At 40.0% G+C, this 22395-nt stretch overlaps 1 protein-coding gene across 1 annotated transcript in view; it reads left to right on the forward strand.

Annotated features, from left to right (window-relative positions):
* Positions 1 to 22395, forward strand: part of PSMB2 (proteasome 20S subunit beta 2) — a 28700-nt gene that overhangs the window by 2117 nt on the left and 4188 nt on the right. The window contains exons 2-5 of the mRNA XM_074934318.1: positions 2069 to 2191; positions 4567 to 4637; positions 18767 to 18929; positions 20745 to 20794. Coding sequence (XP_074790419.1) covers positions 2069 to 2191; positions 4567 to 4637; positions 18767 to 18929; positions 20745 to 20794 — 407 coding nt within the window. The remainder of the gene's footprint in view (positions 1 to 2068; positions 2192 to 4566; positions 4638 to 18766; positions 18930 to 20744; positions 20795 to 22395) is intronic.

Below are 22395 nucleotides of genomic sequence, written 5' to 3' on the forward strand. Positions count from 1 at the left end.
TCAAGTTCCACATATAATTTTTTCCTCTTAAAAGGTTGTACTAGATCTGTGTTGTCAGCCACAAGCATGGAGAAATCATGAGTCAGGCCCCCAAAACCATGAGAATAAAAAAAAAGTTTTTAATTTGACTTTGGGTTTCAGCCTTCATGTTCACATTTGAGCCTTTATGTTAATGCAGTTCCACTTCCAAGTGTTTTTCTTCAACACGGAGAGTTAAACTTCCTTTCTTTAAAAATGTATATTCTCACATAATCACATGAATGCAGCAGTTGGGACTTCAAAAATAAAGCAAACTAAACACCATGCCTTCCCCCCAAATATTGGGAGTATTTCAATAAAATTGCAAACGTTGGCTATGCTGCTAGATGAATCTGACCACTGTATCTTACTTCATGGCTACAGAAATGAACAGAGGTGATCTTGTTTCATAAGCAGGACACCAAGTTAGGGAGAAATCTCTGTAATGAACTGCAGTTTTTACTCTAAATATTACTAAATACAGTCAACTTTTTTAAAAAGTTTGGTTTGTAAACTAATGGTGTTTAATTCCTGTTGGAATTTATTTAATCTATTTAGGCAAACATAGTGATGTGGGATTTATTAATTCTAGTTTGAAAAACAGTAAGCTATAGGTAGTAGTCATATTGGTATTTGGTAGTTTTTTCCTTCAAATTGTAAACAGATTGCAGAGAATGATCAGTCTGAATAGCAATCCCTAAACACTCAAAAGCAACTTTTAAAGTATTTAACAACTGCATAATACTCTCCAAATCCTATTAAAGGATTGTGACATTTCAGAAGCTTTCAAAAATGTCTTCCAGGGAAGATTATTCAGCAGTATTTAGTAAATTGAAAGTGAAAGTGAGATTCAGATATGGAGATTTAGACTGTTGTTCTGTAGACCTAGCCTGAATGTGAAGAAGCAGTTTTCCCTAGGCACTAACAGCTGCTTGAATATTTATCTATCTTATCTAGTTAAAGCAGACTGGTGGTCAGATAAGATTACAGTATTAGGAATAGTACAAAATTGTGTTCCTATAGTTTTGTTGTCATAGCTGAGATTTGAAAAATACCTCAGAAAATTACAGTTTTAAAGTTTTGATTTCAAGGGAAGAATTCTGTTTTAGAGTTTAATGATTTTGTTGCTTTTCAATGGGCTATTTTTGCAATTTGTAATCAATATTTATTATTTTTTCCTATTACCAGTGTTCTAATACAGTTCAGTCATGACATTGACTACCCCTGTATTTTAAAATAAGTGGTTTTGCTTGTCAGGGGTTGTCTGTCCAAATTACTCCCTTCTGAAACAGCTGCTAGTGGATTTGGATATCCTAGGAAACGGAAGTCTCTCTGACGTACACTTTGATCCTACATTTTTCATAATTTCTCTTTGCTTAATGTGTTCACATGTTTCAATTTACCCAGAATTACACTTGCCCTAAAATATCATGTATTTATATAAAGCAAAACCTAACAGCTTATCAAGCAAAATTCTTGAATATTTTATTGGTGAGTAAATAATAGAATGAAAGAGCTAATACTTAATTTTTTAAAATGTATTGTTCTGTATTTGTGCAGTTTTAACCAACGTTGGTACATGAGTAACAGCTTGCATTTCTGTAGCATCTTCCCTCCTGAAGAATATCAAAGCACTTCAAAATTTAGTTCCAGATTCTGCTCTTGGATCTGCACATGTGGACCCTTGTGTTGAGCTCAGTTGTCTCCATGAATGCTCCCTGCAGGTGCAGGGGCTGTCAGCATGGATCCAGTTGCACAACTGGGATCATACACTGATTCACAGAGTAGATGTAGGGCGCTACATTAATCACTGAAATGCAGTCACCTCTCTGAAGTGTGACAGCTTTTAACGGCACATAGGAACACTATGCAACAGATTAAGTTGGGAGACTGAGAGAAGCTGAATATTGTAATTTAGTTGGGATGCTTTGATTAGCATAATTGAGTGATTAAAATCCTTTAATTTGGTACTTATTAAATAAATTGTGAAACTGCTATGGTATTGGCAAAATAGCATGACTGTAGTGTTTGTTCTTGTCTCATTGCCTAGACCATGATAAGATGTTTAAAATGAGTGAGAAGATCTTGCTGTTGTGTGTGGGGGAAGCTGGAGACACTGTGCAGTTTGCAGAGTACATCCAGAAAAATGTTCAGCTCTATAAAATGAGAAATGGTAAGTACAACACCAGAACAAGAGGTCATGTTTTATAATTATATGAATGAGAGCTAATATGCCTGCATGTTGTTAGAGGTACTGAGAGTTTAAAGAACAGCTAGAAATCTAGTGTGGGTTTTTTTTTAAATAAAATATATTTGTGAGTATTACAGTGGCCCTTAGTGACCCTGCCAGTTTTTGTGGGTTTACAGTTTACTGCTAACCTTTTTTAAAAAGACCTTTCCTGTTGCTGAGTGAAGAACTGGTACAAACAGGAAAAAATAATAAACAGATTCTCTACAAGGGAAACAATAAAACTTATTATATAAAAAGTACTGTGAAATGTACTAATGTTTTAAGTTTTTGTAATTTTAGGAGTTATTTCTAACAAGTAGTTCAAAAACATTCAGACATAGAGGGTGATTCTTAATAAAGTTGTTCCTTTAAAGATGACTATTAGATTATTTGAGGTTGGTGTCGTGGGGTGGAGGGGGGAGAGACACTTCATTTTCTTAGTCTGTCTAGTTTGTGGATTTCTGCCTTTTAGGGGCTCAAGTAAATATGGTGATGAGGGCAGGATAGGTAGTTAGGGGCTTGAATACTTGGCATTGAATCCACCCAAATTTATATATTCATAAAAAGTTAATTCTTGCTGTGTGTCTGTGTGTATGTAATATATATATGAATGTCTCCATTTTGATTTCAATAATTCATTTCTTAAATGAGTTTTAAAAAATTTTTCCCTTCCCTATCAACAATATGTCCCAGTATAACTACACATCAGAATTGGTACACTTGGGTCTGTACAAAACAGGGAAGATAGCCTAGCTGTTAGAAAGGGGAAGACAGGAAATCAGGACTCTTGTATCTATTGCTAGTTCTGATGTGGGTTGATTTTTTGAGCAAGTCATCTGACCTCTCTGCCTCAATGTCTCCATCTGCAAAAGGAGAAGAAAATACTTCACTTATGAGAGTACTGCAGTTAGTTTGCAGAGCACTTCTGAGATCACCTAGTGAAATATGCTATATACAATTCATTGTAAAATCTTTCCTCCTGCCTTTGCAAGCACTGATCACCTCCTGTGGTGTGTTCAAATCTCTAATCAGATTTGTACTGACCTAGTCGAAAAGAGCAGACAGTTTGGCCTTTTGGTCTTTCAGCTTTCTGGATTTCTAGAGTGACTGCAAATGTTTGAACTCTTAATTAAATAATCTTTGGTTCACGTATACTCAGTATATAGATGAGTCGTTACTGAATTGTAAAAGTATTTGTGTTGTGTATTTTGGTGAAATCCACTGTTTATATCTCTATGAAGCAATAGATTGAGCACCTTATGTCATCGCTTTAAAAAAAAAAAAAAAAAAAGCAAAGACTACTAGAAAAAACTTTTATCCTTTAGGGCAGGGTAAAGGTTCTAATGACAGTAGGATATCATGTAATAACTTGCTCTGCTCTCCTTAGCATTAGGCTTTTTGATCAAGTGTCTTGTATTATTTATGGAAGCCATCAGTCGTTTGGTTCTTTATTCATTGTCACAGGTTGTAGAACATTTCACATGCTTTTTTACTAAGTCTCTTTCCTGTACACACACTAAAATGGAATTACACGTCTAAAGGATTGGTTTTTACCCCAAAAAAAGATTCAGCATTAGTTTCAGAATTCTCTCCTGTCCACAGTCTTGCCTGTGGGGCAACAGCCTTCTCTTTCTGCAGTCCAGGCCTTTGAAGATATATCTCCACTGGAATAAAAGACCTGTGGCTGGCCTGGGTCAGCTGACTTGGGTTCACAGGGCGTGGACTGCGGGGCTAAAAATTAAGAGATCCCAGAACTCAGGCTTCAGCTCAAGCCCGAACATCTACACAGCAATTTTATAGCCCCACAGTCCGAGTCAGCTGACCTGGGTCAGCTGTGAGTGTTTAATTGCTATGTAGGCATACCCTGTGATTTAGAGAAATGTAGGAACTTTCCATCTGTCTTCAAATCCTGGGTGAAAAACATCTTCTCTGTTCCTCTTCGTGTCTCTCCTATTTAACTCCACGCCATTTTTTGGGATACAGTTTGTATGAAAAAATTTTCAGAATACAGATGTGTAATATTCTGCAATTTTCTAGGGCTTTGTATTTTGAATCCCTGTATAGATATGAGTAATTTGAATGCTTAGCACCCTGTTGATATAGGTCAGTATAATTATTCCCAGTTAACAAAGGGAAAATGGAGACAGAGGTAAAGGGAACATAATAAATGAGTTGTCAGAGTCAGAATTGGAACTTGGAATTGCCCTCGGTCATGTTGCCTTTCTGTTTTATTATGAAACAAATAGTGAAAGCAAAGCAGTAAGAACGATGCATTTGCACTCCAGTTTCCTCATCAATGCATTTGTTTCTTATATCAGGGTATGAATTGTCTCCAACTGCAGCAGCAAACTTTACACGCAGAAACTTGGCCGACTACCTGCGCAGTCGGGTAAGTAATAACTGAGGCATACCAGCAATGGCTGAAGTTACTAAGGGCTTCTCGCAAAAATCAAACGCTATGTTTGCCCTTTTCCCTCCCTACGTCCCTTCCTGCTGCAACAGCGTTTTTCTTCTCAGCAATGTTTTTGTTTCATTCTTTTCCCTCGGGCTCACAATTTAAACATGTGCTTACACATGACTGAATGCTCCAGGGCAGCAAACACAAACTAAAAATGAAAATAACATGTGACTGGCCAAGTTTCTCTCTCTCCTTCTGAAATAAGCAAATGATTTGAGTATGGTCTGAGTTAGTGAAGCCATAGGCTCCCCACAGTGAGTCACGTGGAACTGAGACCCTTGAGAGCGATCAGGTTTTGTTGCTACAAAAGGGGTGGAGAAGACATTTCCCTTTTGTGTCAATTTTATATAGTTCACTTTCACTTCATAATTCCATGCTCTCTTCTGACGCTTGGTGCAGATAATTTTAGTAATTTCTCATTTAGCATAACTAGATTTTTACTTCAGTTGCTTGATGTAACTTGTGTACAGTCAAATGTGATTTTTTTTCCTAAACCCACATTTCTGAAATGCCTTATTTGAAAAATATAAACCTCACAAAGTACCTTAAAAACTGCTGCCATTATGAGATACATGTGTTAAGATCCACCCTTGTGGTTCCTGTGTCTTACTTATACTACTGTGCTATATTATGCCCTAAATAATTTCAGTGGTATGAATAAAGTATTACTGTACCACAGTAGTGCCTCCTGTTGTCCATCTTTGTCTGCTTGTGTTCGTTGTTTCATGTTCTCTTTTTAACAAACCCCTCTTGGTTCGGGGACCCTGGAGATATTTGGCAAATTAAGGTTCTCCCGTATTACTAGTTAAAAAATAGCTACAATAACATTGTGTTCAGCTTTAAGGAGATGACATGGACAACTATTCTATTTCCTGTAAAATGTTATCTGTGAAAGGAATTTTTACCAATTTTTATAATAGGCTTGCTTGTGTTTTCATATTAAGGAAGCTAAAAACTTGAAGTATCATTTAATATCTTTCCCCAAATGGCTACCCTGTTAGCGCTGCTACTGTTCATTTAAATTATCTATATCTGTGTATTTCTAAATGGAAAATGCATAGAAGCAATATAAGAGGGGGGAAGTTTTCAACCTGTGAAAAACTTCAGATTTTGTTATGATCATGATCTGATTAATTGTCTTCAAAGTGTGGCATAGGAGTTGGGATATGGCCCAGAATCCAGGGTCTTGGTGTAGACCAAATGTCCGCTAACTACCCACTATGAATTACTAGGGAATAACTTTCACTTGCAGATGGATGAACTCTAATCAAGAGGTCTCTTCTTTCTTTACCTATGGTTTTTCCTCCTCAAAATGGTCTGTTTTATGGAAATTGTAAGCTATGGTTTACTTTTTTTTTTCTTTTCGTTAAATTGCCTATCACCTCACTTATCAGAAACGAATACAACTACAGTGTTAAGATTCCAGCTTTGGGCCCAGTAAACGTTTTGCCATAAATACCAGACAGCTAAATGAATTAAGCCCCTTTAAAATCGAGATAAGGCCAACACTTCTCATGCAAAGCATTGAATCCATTTAATCTTCTCCCAAAATGATTTAATAGAGCAAAACTATTTGATGTACTTAGCAAAACAAGCCCCTTTTGTAAACAGACATGAAGCTTTCAGTAAATATCAAAACCAAGTTGAAGCTGTTTTTTTCGAATTAGCAGAGTGTAATGAAGGACTAACTTAAGGTAATATTTCAAAGCATTGTTAATAAATGCTGTCTCCTCATTCATCGTTCAGATGCCTCCTATAAGTGCCCTTTGATGCTTGGCAATTAGAAGGAGGAAGTCGGGACTTCAGGGTTCTACATTTGCTGTTGGCTTGCCATGCGACATGTTCAAGGTCAAATATCCACTTCTGTGCCTTACTTTCCCCCAGTTGTAAAATGGGTATTGGATATAAATACGTAATCCTTGGGTACCTCACAGGGAAAGGAGGCTTAATTCACTGCTTGTAAAGTGCTATAAAGTTCTTTGCTGGAAGTTGTCACAGAAAGGCAAAGTGGTATCTAAATAGACAAGTTTTGGGATTTCAACAGTCCTCTGCCTGGCACATGTATATTCTCCACACAAAAGAAGAGCAGGGAAAATAAGAGGACTTGATGATGCTGTGAATTAAGTTGAGCAAATATGTTAGTATGGGGAGGAACAGGGATGAGATTTGTTTATTGCTAGGACATTTTATAGAAATTTCCCAGGGAACCTTTTTCAGGCTTGCTGTCAGTCTTCTTATTTGTAGTAGAGTAGTACCTGTGGGCCCCAACCCAGATCAGAGCCCTATTGTTGGGCCTCATATGTACATAGAGCCTGCCCTGAAGAGCTTTCAGTCTAAATAAACAAGACAAAAGAGGGGTGGAAGAAGGGGAGACCTGAGGCTCTGACTAGCCCAAGTTCTTACAGAGCTGGGAATAAAATACGGGAGTCCTGACTCCTAGTCCTCTGTTTAAACCACACCTCTTTCTGTTTAGAAATGAGTGTAATATACCTCCTGCAAATTAAATGGATACAAATTGGACTGTAGATGTTAGTCCTATAAAAATTATATTTATTTTAACTTTCATTCAAATGTTCACATTTTGAAAGGCTTGTATGTTTGCATGGAGCTGTTCTGAGTTTCCATGAGTGACATGAGAAGCAGTATTGTAATTCTCCTCCCTCTGTTGTGCATACACAGACTTGTCTATCAGTTGCATAAGAGGCTGATTACTTGTCTCAAGGTCACAGGACCCTCAGAGCAGATGGCATAGGTGAAATTGTCTTTGAATGTCCTGCCTACTTAAGCACAGACAGCCATTTGTTACATATGATAAAAATATCACTAACGAGGGTAATAATTTAACATGCTTTTTGGCAAATGCGGTTAGCAGGATGTGACATGATGCGGCACTGTCTTCTTCCTCTATGTGCCATGTCCCTTGAGGCCTGATCCTCTCTGCACCCCCCCTCCTCCCTGTGCCCAGGCTTGCCTTCCAGCTCACCTGCTCCAGATGGGCGACACAGTGGGGAGGACACTGGCAAAGGCAGATGTGTTTATTTACCGGAGACAAAACGTTGTGCTGCTGCAGATGGCAATGCCCCTGAGCAAATGGCGCACTTTGACACCACTGTCACACTACAGGGATCTCTGTGCTGTAGGGAGAACACTATCATCTTTTGAAACTTCGCACTTAGTGCTTGTATGAAAGTGCGGAGCTTTCAACACGAAGTTACGAACATTGGCATCAGAAAGTTGTATTCTTTGCTCAATCACTTGTCAGATATTTGTTATTTCTGTACCTGTTGTGACCCAGTTAGAATCAATAAAAATATAGCCAATAGTGCTTTGTACAAAGAAATCATTCACATAGGACTCTGGAAGTCTATTAATCTAATACTGTTGGTTATAGCCATAAAACAGAATATACGTGCCAAGCTAAATTATACTTTGTGGGGAAGGGAAGAGGAGGGCACTAGGTTGTTTACCTACATGTTTAAATATATATTTTCATCTTGATGCACAGCAAGGTGTGGAAAGTTCCCTGCAAGCTGAGTTGAGCCTAGACCCTTGGCTAATAGCAGCTAATACTTGGCCAGGCCAATATGAAAAGGTTTTTTAAGATATTCCATTCTTGGCTATGTAAAACAATTTGCCTTGCCCAAACCCAATTTATTTCTTAATATTTTGGAAAGTCACTTATGACTGAACCTGAGTTGCATGTGTCTTCTGCTCTGTGCTGACACAAGGGAGCACTTTAAACCTGGGATCATGTATTGGCAAGGATTGTCTAGGTCTGGCAATGGGAAATGTTACCTTAGTGGGTTGAATACCTGATACTGGAGTTTTATAAAAGATGATGACCCTACCAAACTCTGATTATTCCCCTAATTTTGGGGGCAGGAGAGCAGGCAAGTTAGAAAACATCCCCTAATTTGTATTTTGGTATTGCCTTTCTCCAGCTTTTGGGTGTAGTTCATCCATGATCCCTTCTGCCTTTTCCTTCACTTGTACCCTCAAAAGTCCTACCTTTTATGTTGGGCTGGCCTTTATGAAGAGCCAGGCTATAGAATCACTGTTCTGTCTCAGTAATGCTTTTGGAGGTTATACTCTGAGCTATACTGGTTTAAATTAACTAGAATTTTTTTTTTTTAACTTGCTGTTTTGCCCATCACAGTGCTGATACAGTTATGAGTTTTCAGGTGTAAATCCCCTCTCTCAGGAGGACTGTATGTGAGAAGGTGTTGCTTTCTCACTCCTAGAGTGTGTGTGCTACCCAGTTAGGTGCCTGCTGAGATCAGAAATCTGTGCTAAATAGTCCCATTGGAAGTATAGTGATATTATAGCAAAGATTTTGGCTTTGTAAAAAGCCTCTGTAGGTCTACTCCAACCCTAATTTTTCTGAATCTCTGCTCGTTAAGGAGTTACACACTAATCCCACACAACTGTCTTTAAATCTGTAACTTTTAACTCTAAAACCAATAGATAAACTGATTAGAAAAATTATCTTCAGAATAAAAATTGTCTTCAGCTATTGAGAATCTGGTAATGGAAACTGTTTGTCTTAATACTTACGATTTGGAATTGGTGACTTAAATCCAGAACATTTCTCAACACTACCCTCTTCTTTCCAAATAGGTTGTGAAATGGCTCCATGCCAAAAGGTGCTTGGGCCCCATTTACATGTATCTGGGATACCTCCAATTATTGGGTTTATTCTAGCTAATTTTGTTACAAGGTACAAGTCTGAACAGGAAGCAAGTTGAGTATGAGCAGGACTTTTGGGCATTTGGTCATTAACATGCAGGAGCCTTTAAATCATTTTAGTGGAAATGTAGAAGAGTTTGCTATAATCTGAGCTTGAGCATTGCACTCACTCGGTGCTGCTTTGTTATTGATGTCTTGGTCTAACTTCATGCCAATGTTTTGCATCCACTCAGGGGTTTCCGATCACTTTAGGAAGGTGAATAAATAATATCTCCATTTTACAAATGAGCAAACTGAGGTGAAGCAACTTGCCCAAGGTCGGTCAGAAATGCAACCCAGGGGTCCAACTCCGAATTTCCTGTTTATAATTAGTAATTGACATTCCTTCACGTGAAAAGTAAAGGAGATGGGGGGGTAAAACTCACAGTGAGGGACAGAATAATCCCATGGGACTAGCTATGTGGCTGGGCTGTACTCTCCTACTCCCTACTTTGAGGGACCCATAAGTGTTGTTTTGCAAGCAGGGGTAAGACCAGAAAATTTCCAGAAGGTCATTCACCTGCGGAATGCCTCAGTCCCAAGGTGCCCTGGCCATAGGAACTCTTCCTGTGTGCACCATTCAGTTGTTGTTGTTCCCAACTCGCTCCCCCATGGCAATTGGTATTGGGCAGCTTTTGTGCTCTGACCTCTTCGGTGGGGGTTGCAGATCACAGAGAAGCTGCATGAAGGAATCTTTGTTTTTGTGTCCTTTAGTGTGTGGAGGGGGTGGAGCTTGCTGGTTGGGTAGTTGTCCTCCTTATTGGCCCCTCCCCTTTCTTTGCTGACTGTGTGTTTACAAAAGTGCCAGATGCGGAGGAGAGAGGGGACATCTTATATAATCTTTTCCCTTCATAGCTTTTTCCTGGTTTTATGGCTGTCCACATTACGCAGTGAAGGCAACACAGGGGCATTGGTGTTTTGCACTGGGTCTACTTCAGTGAAATGTCACTAACTGAAATAGATTATTTTGAGTCTGTGTGTGTTATATTGAAACAATATTCTGCAGGGTATTAGAGTATTACAGCCCAACCCAAACTGAGGCGTGTTCTACACTATTAACCACCATCTGTGTCCCTCACCACTTCAGCTAGTTTGAATTCATTTGTCTATCTCTATGGATGAACTAGCATTAATGTAATGCTTTGCAATCATAGTTATTCATATTTCTAGCACTTGCTGAGTGTTTAGCATTCATAACTTGCTACATTTACCTTGCAGCATGTAATTCTGCTTCAACATGTGGAGTCTGCTCCAAAATATTGAATTTTGCCTGAATTCCCCTTTAAAAACACTACCGATTAGCAAACACAGGGGTTACATTTTGCCATTGGACAGTCAGTGATTTTATCTGTGAGCTTTATTTGTTGGGTAGAGACAGCGTTTTGGATTAGCAAGTGAAATGAATGGAGAAAACAAATACTGTGTTAACTAGCTGGTATAATAAGGCATCTGTGCCATGTTGCATTTTAAGTCATTAAATTTTGAAACCTCTCTAATTACAATATGGCTGCACCTTTAACAAGAAAGCACGCAAATTTGGAGCTGCTGCCGGAGTATAACATCATGTGTAGCAACAAGAAAATGGCCCACCTCTTTGCTGATGGACAATAGCTAATATTAATTTAAGTCAAGTTTGTAGTGTTTCACTGCAGTCCTGAAGATGCACATCAATAGCTATAACTGGTAGCTTTCCAACTCTTTGAACTTTACACACTTAATTCATTGGCAGTTGGACTTGGGGCTTGTCTACATGTGCTTTTAGTTTCAGGTGTGATTTTCTTTTTTTTTTAAACCAGTTTCAATTGGGTTAATGCTATGTAGATGCTCTTATTTTGTTTTTAAACCAGGCTTCTTTTGGTTTAGCTTAATTCTGTTAGAAACAGCTGAATTAAAGTAAGCCATTTTTAAACCAAAGTAAGAACCTCCACCTGGGTTTACACCAGTTTAACTAAAAAGTGTAAAACTGTGTCTAGACAAGGCCTTAGTTTTCTGTATGGATTGTGAAAATGAAGCCAAATATAGTGTATCTACACTGCAAAAATAGAAAGTGTGTTCTTAAGTCAGGTTAGTATAGCAGTGAAGACATGGCAAGTCAGGTTACTAACTCAAGTTGAACTGTATAGCTTTTCCCCCCACCACTCCCCACCCCACCCCACCCCCCGCATGTAGACATACCCTTAGCTTACGGGAGGGGGTCCATGATTTATTTCTGGTGGAACCCTGCCTAAGCTCAGAGTAGAAGTCACACTTTCCTTTGGGATCATAGAACTTGATTCTTATTTATGGGAAGGGCTCTTCACGCTACTCTGGCAGTGTTCACTCACTTGAAGGCCCCTTTACTCTCCCAGGGAGGAGTCAAAGGGCTTTATTGTAAATGTCTCCTAGGTCACACTGTTGACACTGTACTGGTTAAGGAAGTGTTTTTAATTCTGATTGATCACTTCTGATGTGCTGGGCTCCTCATACTGGGTATACACCCTCGCAGATGAGGACACACTTTGCCATAATCAGTGTATTTGTGTGTGTGTGTGTGTGTGTCTCTCTGAAAAGACCTTTTGTCAGTGCCTATTTGGCTGCTGCAGCACAGATCTACATGCATACTTCTCTGGTACCATTTTTTATTGGTGCAGAAACTATTGCTGTTTCCTTTCTCGACCTACTGCCTTCCCCAACCTCCCAGGTGACTTACCTGCTGGGAATGCCAGTGCCAAGGTTGGTATATTTACTAAGTTGCAGCACATTGTTTAAATAAAAAAAAACCCCAAATTCTAAAGTGCAGCTTCTTATTGTGATGTTATGTTTAATTATAGGTGACAGGGTCTGGACTGAGTCCAAAGGAAGACTGTCAATTCCTCCCTTGCTGTCCACGCTTGGCAGGATGCTTCCTCACGCCCACCTCTCTCCCCCTTGCTGTGACTTTGGCTTCCGCCAGATGTCACACCGCTGCTTGTCGCCGCCCAGCCTCCCATCGCTGATCTTGTTGTTTCAGTGTATTTCTCACAACTGTTCTCTTCAGCTGTAAATTCTGAAGAATTTCACGCTCTTCTTAATCACTGCAGTTATTTTAAATCCAATGGCATAGAGTGCAAAGCTAAATGGGGATGGAAAATACTTCCTTTAACTGAAGGGAAAGCTTGCATTTCTTGAGAGATGAAAAAATGGATTGTTTTGACTCCGTCCCGAAGTGTTAGCCCATCATCTCTCATGTTAAACCTTTGTAATCACAGTAACATTCTAAAAAGTTCAAAGCTCTTGCTCGTGTTAATTAGCAACAAAATTCCATGCCTAGTTTGAAATTGATAAACATCTTGCTACTAACCTAAAGTTCAGTGTAGAGAGTATTTAACAAATGTCTGATTTGGTGCTTTTCTGCTCAAAACCTCAGAGTTGGAAGACTAGGCATAGAAGAATTGAGGGTGCAAGAGGACCCCAGTACTAGACTAGCAAGGTTGTTGCCAGTCCATGTTAAGGTGCAGTGATCTGTAGTAGGGGAAACTTCCACCATGCCCACCCATGCTATGAAAGATTAGAACCAGGCACTTTAAAAAGCGTAACATTAATGCTCATATGGAGGTTTTCTTGGGGTTTTGTAATGCTGCCAGTCACCATAGTATCTGTGGTCTTAATTTTTACATAGAAAGTGCAAAGTTCCTAGTGGACTTCTGGAGACTCTGGATCCTCCTCCCTTTTGGGGGTAAAAACTATTTGAGGTGGTTCATTTGCAAGATTTGATTTTATTTGTTTGGCTGGTGTGTCTGGTAAATGGGAGTGTCAGGTCGTTGGATACTGGAAGGTTCATATTTTACATGATATTTGCAGCAAAACTAAAAAAAGCAGAGTAGGACAAATTTTTATTTTAATATTGTGAGGTTGATGGGTCAGGAGCACATAATTCAACAAATGTGGAGTTTGGTATTTCCTTGTGGTCCAGTGTTTTTTAGAAGTTGGTTCCTTAAGCCTTCACAACAGGAAAAATTGCAGCACCTGGCATTAAAGGCACAACACTTGGGTTAGTGTTTTTACCTTTTGCTCCAAATACCATTGCAGTTTAAATGTTTTAAGGTTAATCAAGTTAAACCATTTTAACTTTCACCTATGAAAATACATATTTTTTTTAAAACCAGTAAAATGTCATGGCAAAACCCAAAACAAAAATGTAGCCTTGTGGGACCTTGGATTCAAGTCCTGAACTGCTAGATTTGAAACAAATCTTGGCATACTTTAAAATTCTAGCAGTGGGTGAGTGTTGTGGACGCTGCAGCAGGAAGCGAAGATGACTTTAGATATCAAGAAAAGATGTACCTTGAAAAGAGAGCTTTTCCGTGGAAGACATGAATTTTACTCTGATATCTGCTGGGAGAGCAATACAGCGGTGCATAGACAATCCAGGAAGTTTTTGGAAAGCGTAGGGGACAATTTCCTGGCGCAAGTGCTAGGGGAGCCAACTAGGGGGGGCGCTTTTCTTGACCTGCTGCTCACAAACCGGGTAGAATTAGTGGGGGAAGCAAAAGTGGATGGGAATCTGGGAGGCAGTGACCATGAGTTGGTTGAGTTCAGGATCCTGACGCAGGGAAGAAAGGTAAGCAGCAGGATACGGACCCTGGACTTCAGGAAAGCAGACTTCGACTCCCTCAGGGAACAGATGGCCAGGATCCCCTGGGGGACTAACATGAAGGGGAAGGGAGTCCAGGAGAGCTGGCTGTATTTCAAGGAATCCCTGTTGAGGTTACAGGGACAAACCATCCCGATGAGTCGAAAGAATAGTAAATATGGCAGGCGACCAGCTTGGCTTAATGGTGAAATCCTAGCGGATCTTAAACATAAAAAAGAAGCTTACAAGAAGTGGAAGGTTGGACATATGACCAGGGAAGAGTATAAAAATATTGCTCGGGCATGTAGGAAAGATATCAGGAGGGCCAAATCGCACCTGGAGCTGCAGCTAGCAAGAGATGTCAAGAGTAACAAGAAGGGTTTCTTCAGGTATGTTGGCAACAAGAAGAAAGCCAAGGAAAGTGTGGGCCCCTTACTGAATGAGGGAGGCAACCTAGTGACAGAGGATGTGGAAAAAGCTAATGTACTCAATGCTTTTTTTGCCTCTGTTTTCACTAACAAGGTCAGCTCCCAGACTGCTGCGCTGGGCATCACAGAATGGGGAAGAGATGGCCAGCCCTCTGTGGAGATAGAGGTGGTTAGGGACTATTTAGAAAAGCTGGACGTGCACAAGTCCATGGGGCCGGACGAGTTACATCCGAGAGTGCTGAAGGAATTGGCGGCTGTGATTGCAGAGCCCTTGGCCACTATCTTTGAAAACTCGTGGCGAATGGGGGAAGTCCCGGATGACTGGAAAAAGGCTAATGTAGTGCCAATCTTTAAAAAAGGGAAGGAGGAGGATCCTGGGAACTACAGGCCAGTCAGCCTCACCTCAGTCCCTGGAAAAATCATGGAGCAGGTCCTCAAAGAATCAATCCTGAAGCACTTACATGAGAGGAAAGTGATCAGGAACAGTCAGCATGGGTTCACCAAGGGAAGGTCATGCCTGACTAATCTAATCGCCTTTTATGATGAGATTACTGGTTCTGTGGATGAAGGGAAAGCAGTGGATGTATTGTTTCTTGACTTTAGCAAAGCTTTTGACACGGTCTCCCACAGTATTCTTGTCAGCAAGTTAAGGAAGTATGGGCTAGATGAATGCACTATAAGGTGGGTAGAAAGCTGGCTAGATTGTCGGGCTCAACGGGTAGTGATCAATGGCTCCATGTCTAGTTGGCAGGCGGTGTCAAGTGGTGTGCCCCAGGGGTCGGTCCTGGGGCCGGTTTTGTTCAATATCTTCATAAATGATCTGGAGGATGGTGTGGATTGCACTCTCAGCAAATTTGCGGATGATACTAAACTGGGAGGAGTGGTAGATACGCTGGAGGGGAGGGATAGGATACAGAAGGACCTAGACAAATTGGAGGATTGGGCCAAAAGAAATCTGATGAGGTTCAATAAGGATAAGTGCAGGGTCCTGCACTTAGGATGGAAGAATCCAATGCACCGCTACAGACTAGGGACCGAATGGCTAGGCAGCAGTTCTGCAGAAAAGGACCTAGGGGTGACAGTGGACGAGAAGCTGGATATGAGTCAACAGTGTGCCCTTGTTGCCAAGAAGGCCAATGGCATTTTGGGATGTATAAGTAGGGGCATAGCGAGCAGATCGAGGGACGTGATCGTTCCCCTCTATTCGACACTGGTGAGGCCTCATCTGGAGTACTGTGTACAGTTTTGGGCCCCACACTACAAGAAGGATGTGGATAAATTGGAGAGAGTCCAGCGAAGGGCAACAAAAATGATTAGGGGTCTAGAGCACATGACTTATGAGGAGAGGCTGAGGGAGCTGGGATTGTTTAGTCTGCAGAAGAGAAGAATGAGGGGGGATTTGATAGCTGCTTTCAACTACCTGAAAGGGGGTTCCAAAGAGGATGGCTCTAGACTGTTCTCAATGGTAGCAGATGACAGAACGAGGAGTAATGGTCTCAAGTTGCAATGGGGGAGGTTTAGATTGGATATTAGGAAAAACTTTTTCACTAAGAGGGTGGTGAAACACTGGAATGCGTTACCTAGGGAGGTGGTAGAATCTCCTTCCTTAGAGGTTTTTAAGGTCAGGCTTGACAAAGCCCTGGCTGGGATGATTTAACTGGGAATTGGTCCTGCTTCGAGCAGGGGGTTGGACTAGATGACCTTCTGGGGTCCCTTCCAACCCTGATATTCTATGATTCTATGATACTCCCCAAAATGATGTATGAAAATGCCCTTTTAATATTGCATTTCTTTGTAAGCATAGGCTCTGAAACAGATCAGGAACTATGTGCATCCCAAAGGGTGTTAATCGGTTAGAAAAGATGTAGAAATAGTAAATAAAATGTGAAAATAATTATCTAATGTTTGAGCCCTACCTTACTCTAGTAGTAAAATAGCATAAGATTTATTTACATTTGAAATTTTTTAAAAAGCACAAACAAAAGATGTTTCATGGAGCTTCTGCAGAAGAATTTCGGAAACTGCAAGTTGTTACCCAGCTGTATTGATTTAATTAGTCTGTGACACCACTTATTTATGCTTAAGCTTCTCACACATGCAAAAGTTGGTAATTCGAAGTAGCACAATAATTTGTGAGTTGTCTTCTGTGCACGTGTCATGGCTTTTAAATGACAACTTTGGTGTGCATGTGAGATGTTTAAGCATAAATAAATGATAATACACAGGCTAATTAAACTAATACATTTGTGTAGCAACTTGATTCTGGAATGACTGAAACAATCTTTCATGGAATATCTTTCAATAACACTTTTTAAAAGTTTGATGAACCCTTAAAATGTATATAATAAAAGCAGTGTAGTGAAATAGAATATCCAAAACCATTGTGTGAATTAATTTGCTAACCCGTTTTATAAGGATATGTTGATTCATGAAGTGGGAAAGATCAGCAGCCTATTCAGTTCCTTTTGTGAGGAGGGCATTCAAACTATAGCACTGTCATTTCATTTTAAAAACTATTTCAAGTCAAGGTTCTTTGTAACACTTGTATCCAGTGATGTCCTTTACTGTCATGGTTTTTTGGTCTCAACTTAATGTTATCCCAACCATGTAATACCAATGTATTATTTTGTTAAGATTTTTAATAACTTCTCATTGAAGGAATCAGTGTGACAGAATAACTACAGATAGCACTCGGGAAGGAAGGAATCAGTTTTGCTCCTAAGGATTTAATCACTTTCTTACATTCTCAAGTATATAAGAAACAAGCTCCTACCAACGGCACATATCCCAGACTTTCAAAATGAGTTTGCTCTCTGCTCTGGCACTAGTATTAGGTGTCATTCTTCCCTACTTATGCATCGGATGAAGTGAGCTGTAGCTCACGAAAGTTTATGCTCAAATAAATTGGTTAGTCTCTAAGGTGCCACAAGTTCCTCCTTTTCTTTTTGCGGATACAGACTAACACGGCTGCTACTCTGAAATCTTCCCTACTCTGGCTGGCTGGTTTGTTGATCTACATTTTCTGAAAATCTAATGAACACACTGTTTTCAATGACCGTTTCTTATTAATGCCAAGTACTAAAATCAGTATGGAACTACTAAAAGTGTAAAAGTATTGAGCAGGCATATGGTGATTCCATGTACTCCTTGTATGAGCCTGTGCTTCACAAATTGGTAATCGTGTGTGTGTGTGTGTGTGTGTGTGTGTGGTATGGAATCACATATAATGTGTTCACATGTGTTTGGAATATCTATAGCTATGTGCTTACACAACCACTTTCCCACTGTGGAAAATGCAATAAGAATACATGGGTTTTTAAAGCAAATGATAACCCATATAAAACATGATGCAAACTCCTGGGGCTTTGCAGAATTACTAGATCTGTATTTATAACCCAGTAAAAGGCATGGTTGTATTAGTGGAAATGGGTGGTCTCTCTTGGCTAAAGAATAAACATGAAAACATCTTTATTTAATGGGTTGCGTTTAAAGTCTTAAACAAGAATAGGGAGGAAAGAATTAAACTGGAGCAGACTAACACTTAATTCTCTGCATCTGTCAGACCATTTCTGAAACCTAAAAGACACACGTGAAAATATTTAATTCTTAAATGTTTGTGATGCGCGGGGACTTGGATTATCTTGCTCTTATGATAACAAGAAAGTGGGCCAGAGTCTGCAGTCTTAGATGGAAGCAAATTTATTCACATAAGCTTAGTGATTTTTTAGATTAAATCTGGTAGGTGGAATAAAAGTCTAATTGGCAATTAATGTTACAATGCAACATTATATATAAAACTGTTCACACTGTGTTCTGTTTTCATACTGGCTTAAAATGCTGCGTGGTTAACTCAGTGTAACTAAATAAACAGCATATTAAATTAACAAACTTTGTACCGGCCAAAAAAGTCCACATTTTGCTTGCATGGTTACAGTCAAAAATCTAAGCATTTTTTTGAGATGGACAGTGGTGTGAAAGTATTTTAATTATGATTTGTCCCCATAAGATTGAAACACTAACTGTGAAAGGGTCCTAAGGAGCAGACTGAAGGGAAAGTAAAAGTCTTACATGTTTTAAAGGAATGCAGTGGGCAAAGAAGTTTGCTTCCCAACAACAAAAAAATTTCAGCCACTCCGGGGTTTTGAATTCAAATGTGTTCCTCAGAAGCAATTTGCACGGTTACTAGAGACACTTTGTGTCCAAAGGAGCATGTTGAAACGCGCTGGATTACCAGTCTCTACGTGTTATGGGGGACGGTAGAGGGGAGGCTGGTTAGTATTGCTGCATTAATCAAAATTCTATGTTTCTGCTTGCAGACCCCTTACCATGTCAATCTTCTTTTGGCCGGCTACGATGAACACGAAGGCCCTGCCCTTTATTATATGGATTACCTTGCAGCCCTGGCTAAAGCTCCCTTTGCAGCACATGGATATGGTGCGTTCCTAACCCTGAGCATTCTTGACCGCTATTACAAGCCAAGTAAGTATGAATCCTGTGGCAAGGAAGCAATTCTCTTTCTACTGACTAGTAAATCAAAGGCTTGATAAAGTGGGATCTCGCGCTCGTGAATCCTGTTCAGTCACTCTGCCCGGTTCTGTAGCTGTAGTAGGCGCAGAGATGAGATATTCATTGAGGAGTAAAGCTCTAAAAATCTGCAGACTAGCTTTTCAGCAGAAGTGGAGGCTGCAGTGAAACTAGACTTTTTCCAAGCGCTTGCTGTTCCTGTTTTAAAGTTAGGAAGTTTTGTTGGTTTTTTTTAAACTGACCTATTAGTTCCTGGCCATCTTCATCTAATAAATAATGTTTTGATGGCTTTACTGTAGTATTTTGGGTACTACTGACTTTTTGCCCCAGGTGTTGCACTGATAATTTACTACTTAGCATTTCTATCATCCTGCACCAAGAGACTAACAAATGGTAGTTAAATCATGGTGTTCAAAACTAAACCGTGAGGCGGGAAGATGTCTTCAACTAGCATCTGCCTCTACAAGCTAGAGTTCAAATACCGCTGCTGCTGCTGTATGTTACCTAGTTTGTTGGCTATGATGTGCATACAATTATCTCCTGAAGTGTCCCTCTTCAGAGTGCAGTCTAGTTTCCCATTTCTCCATAACTGCATCCGCTCAGTTCATACATATTTAAAAAACAGAAAAAAAAACGGCACTCTTTTCTAATATGTTTATCTCATCCTTTTGCAGATCTGGTGTATGGGGATGCTTTGTTTGGCTGCTTTGCAACCTTTTCCTACTGTTTAGTGTTTACATCAGAATAATTCTTTGCACATCTGTAGCTCTCAATGTTTTTAAAGCATTCAAACTTAGCCTCTCTGATTGCCAGGAGACAGGGCAGCATTATCCCCATTTTACAGATGAGGAAACTTGAAACACAACTGAAATGACTTGTCCGCATTGGAAATCTGCAGAGCTGGGAATAGAGTTAAGCTTTTTCTGACTCCCTTGTACTTTAGCCACGAAAGCACCTTACCCATTGACAGCAATATTTTGCGTGCAAGGTTTAATTTACTGACTCATAGCAGAGACCTTCCTTTAGCAGTATTTCTGTCTGCCTCCTGCAACCAGTGCAGCAGGAATCTGGCAGTTCTCTTCTAATTGGAGCTTATCCCACCTGAGCAGCAGGTGTGAGATGGGAACAAAAGCCCTTGAACCAAGTAGGCTGCATGCTAAGCATGCATCTCTGTAATTCTTTCATTACTTGCGTCTCCTGGAAGCGATGCTGCCTTTCTTCTCTTTCCCCACCCCTTCCAAAAGGAAAAAAATTAAGTACAATATGTTGTCACAGTTGGCCATCCCCACTGAATGCTGATTTTTTTTTTTTTTTTTTTTCCCCCTAATGTGTGAGACTAGCAGGGGCATCACACACGTGCCTTTCCCATTATTAAAGCTCATACCCAGCAGGGAATGTAGCACTAAAACCAATCCCCGCCCACGTTCACTGACTTGCAGCCGGCTGTGGACAGATGGAGCTGATTTAAAGCTGTAATAAACTCAAGGAGAGAGAGACGGCTGGACTTCTCCGAAGCCCAGTCCCTGGCCATGGGAGGCAAAATTCCGTCATGCTTCCCATTGGTATAACAAATCGATTCTCAATGGCTTGTTGCAGCGCGAGTGCTTCAGTGCAGGGCATCCTCAGTACATATGGAATGTGTTTTCTGTGAACTGGGAAGGAGGGGTTTTTTTTGGTGCTCAGCTGAAAAGTTGTTTAAATTTAATAAAAAGATTGACTTGAGAGAGATGGCCTCTAACTAAAGCAATCTGTGGGTGTTTTCTCCTTCAGGTATCACACGCGAGGAGGCAATGGAGCTCCTAAAGAAATGTCTAGAGGAGGTGAGTCACCAAAGACTTGGGCCTGTGTGATCTTGAGAAAGGAATGTTTGTTTGCCTTCATTTACTGATATTTTTCCTGTTCCTCTGTCACATTTTTTCCCTGCCTTTGCCAGAAGGGGTAATAAATATACATTGGCCAGATGTGGAACCAGCTACTGAGGAAAAGGATTTGTGGGTACTTATGTTGTCTTAGCATGGTTCATGTCCTCCAGAATGTAAACTTTAAGATTAATTGCTTTTCTTTACTTCTGGTCCTTCCATACTTAACATAATATTGATGTAGACAGCCCTTGACTTTGTCTTTTTATGTTATTTCTGCCTAAAATGTTTTTATCCTTCTGATACTTATCCTCCTGTGCTTGTGGTAAGTTTATTTTTCTACTAGACATTTTTAAACTGCTTTCTCCCCTTAGTTCATAAGTTGAATAACCAAGTCTAACTCCAATAATGACTTGACCTCAGGCACTGAAGCGGTTGATCAGCAGCTTTAGCAAAAATATCCTTTTCACACCATAAATCTTTATCAGAGCAGTACTCGGTGTCATTGTCTCTTGGAGGTTAAAGAGGTGAACTGGTGTTACTGGGGAGAAGTCTTCTGCAAAGGGCCTTACAAGCATTTTGGTGATGTGTAAGGTTTTTAGTAGATTAGCTTTCCTGTCAATCGTGGTGTCTGATAGTTAGCAAAGTACTTTACAAATTACTTTGGTGGGTGGTGCCCAACCCTATCCTGAAAGAAGTTGTGTTGTATAATTCTCTGACCATTATGTGTCTTACAGCTAGTGAGTTGAAAGGATAGTCTCGCATGGTAACTTAGTAGCTAGATAAGTACATGGCAGCTTTGGTGTTGTCATATGCTGTTGAGCTCATGGTTTCTGGGACACAGCAAAAACTACCAAGTTCAACTAATTTGCTTAACTTTGGATGCCACTGTAAATGTGCTTTAGAAATGTGCATAAATCTAGGGATCCTGCCTTGAATATGCCTCAAGAACTGCAGGACCAGTTCTTCTAGAAGTTGGCCTACTAGGTAACTATGTGTAAACCAAGAACACACTTGGGGCATGTGAAGAATCATCTTAAAAGAAGACTAGTATATTACCATACAGTGCTACATGGAGCAGGACCTGCTGACATTTTGCCCTCCATGTCTTGCCTCAGCAGTCTAGTTCATATCTATGCTTACTGTGGTACCCCCAATTATCACTACTGCTAAAAAAAAAATTAAAACCAAGAATGTCACAAATGCTCACTATATTGGTGCACCCTCAGTAATCAATGCAGCCTAACCCAAAAATTCAAAATGTACAAATAAGCTACAAAAGAAAATAATGTGACAGCAGAGCCTCTTTACTCAATGCAGTTCATCCTAATACAAGGAACAAACAATACCACATTGTATTTTATATAATCAAGGCATCCTGCTCTCAAGCAAGATAAGAAGTGGCGTTATCCTCCATATATCAAACTGACCATTTATTATGAGCTCATAAGGGTCTTACCCTAAAGGTGACTTCAGCATTTGCCTGAGAAAGGGTTTGACCTTAACTCGTATGTGTTGGTTATTGGGTGGAGAAGTTTAAAAATGTAAATACATCACAAGCA

Source organism: Natator depressus, chromosome 19 (assembly GCF_965152275.1).
Source record: "Natator depressus isolate rNatDep1 chromosome 19, rNatDep2.hap1, whole genome shotgun sequence".
NCBI lineage: Eukaryota > Metazoa > Chordata > Testudines > Cheloniidae > Natator > Natator depressus.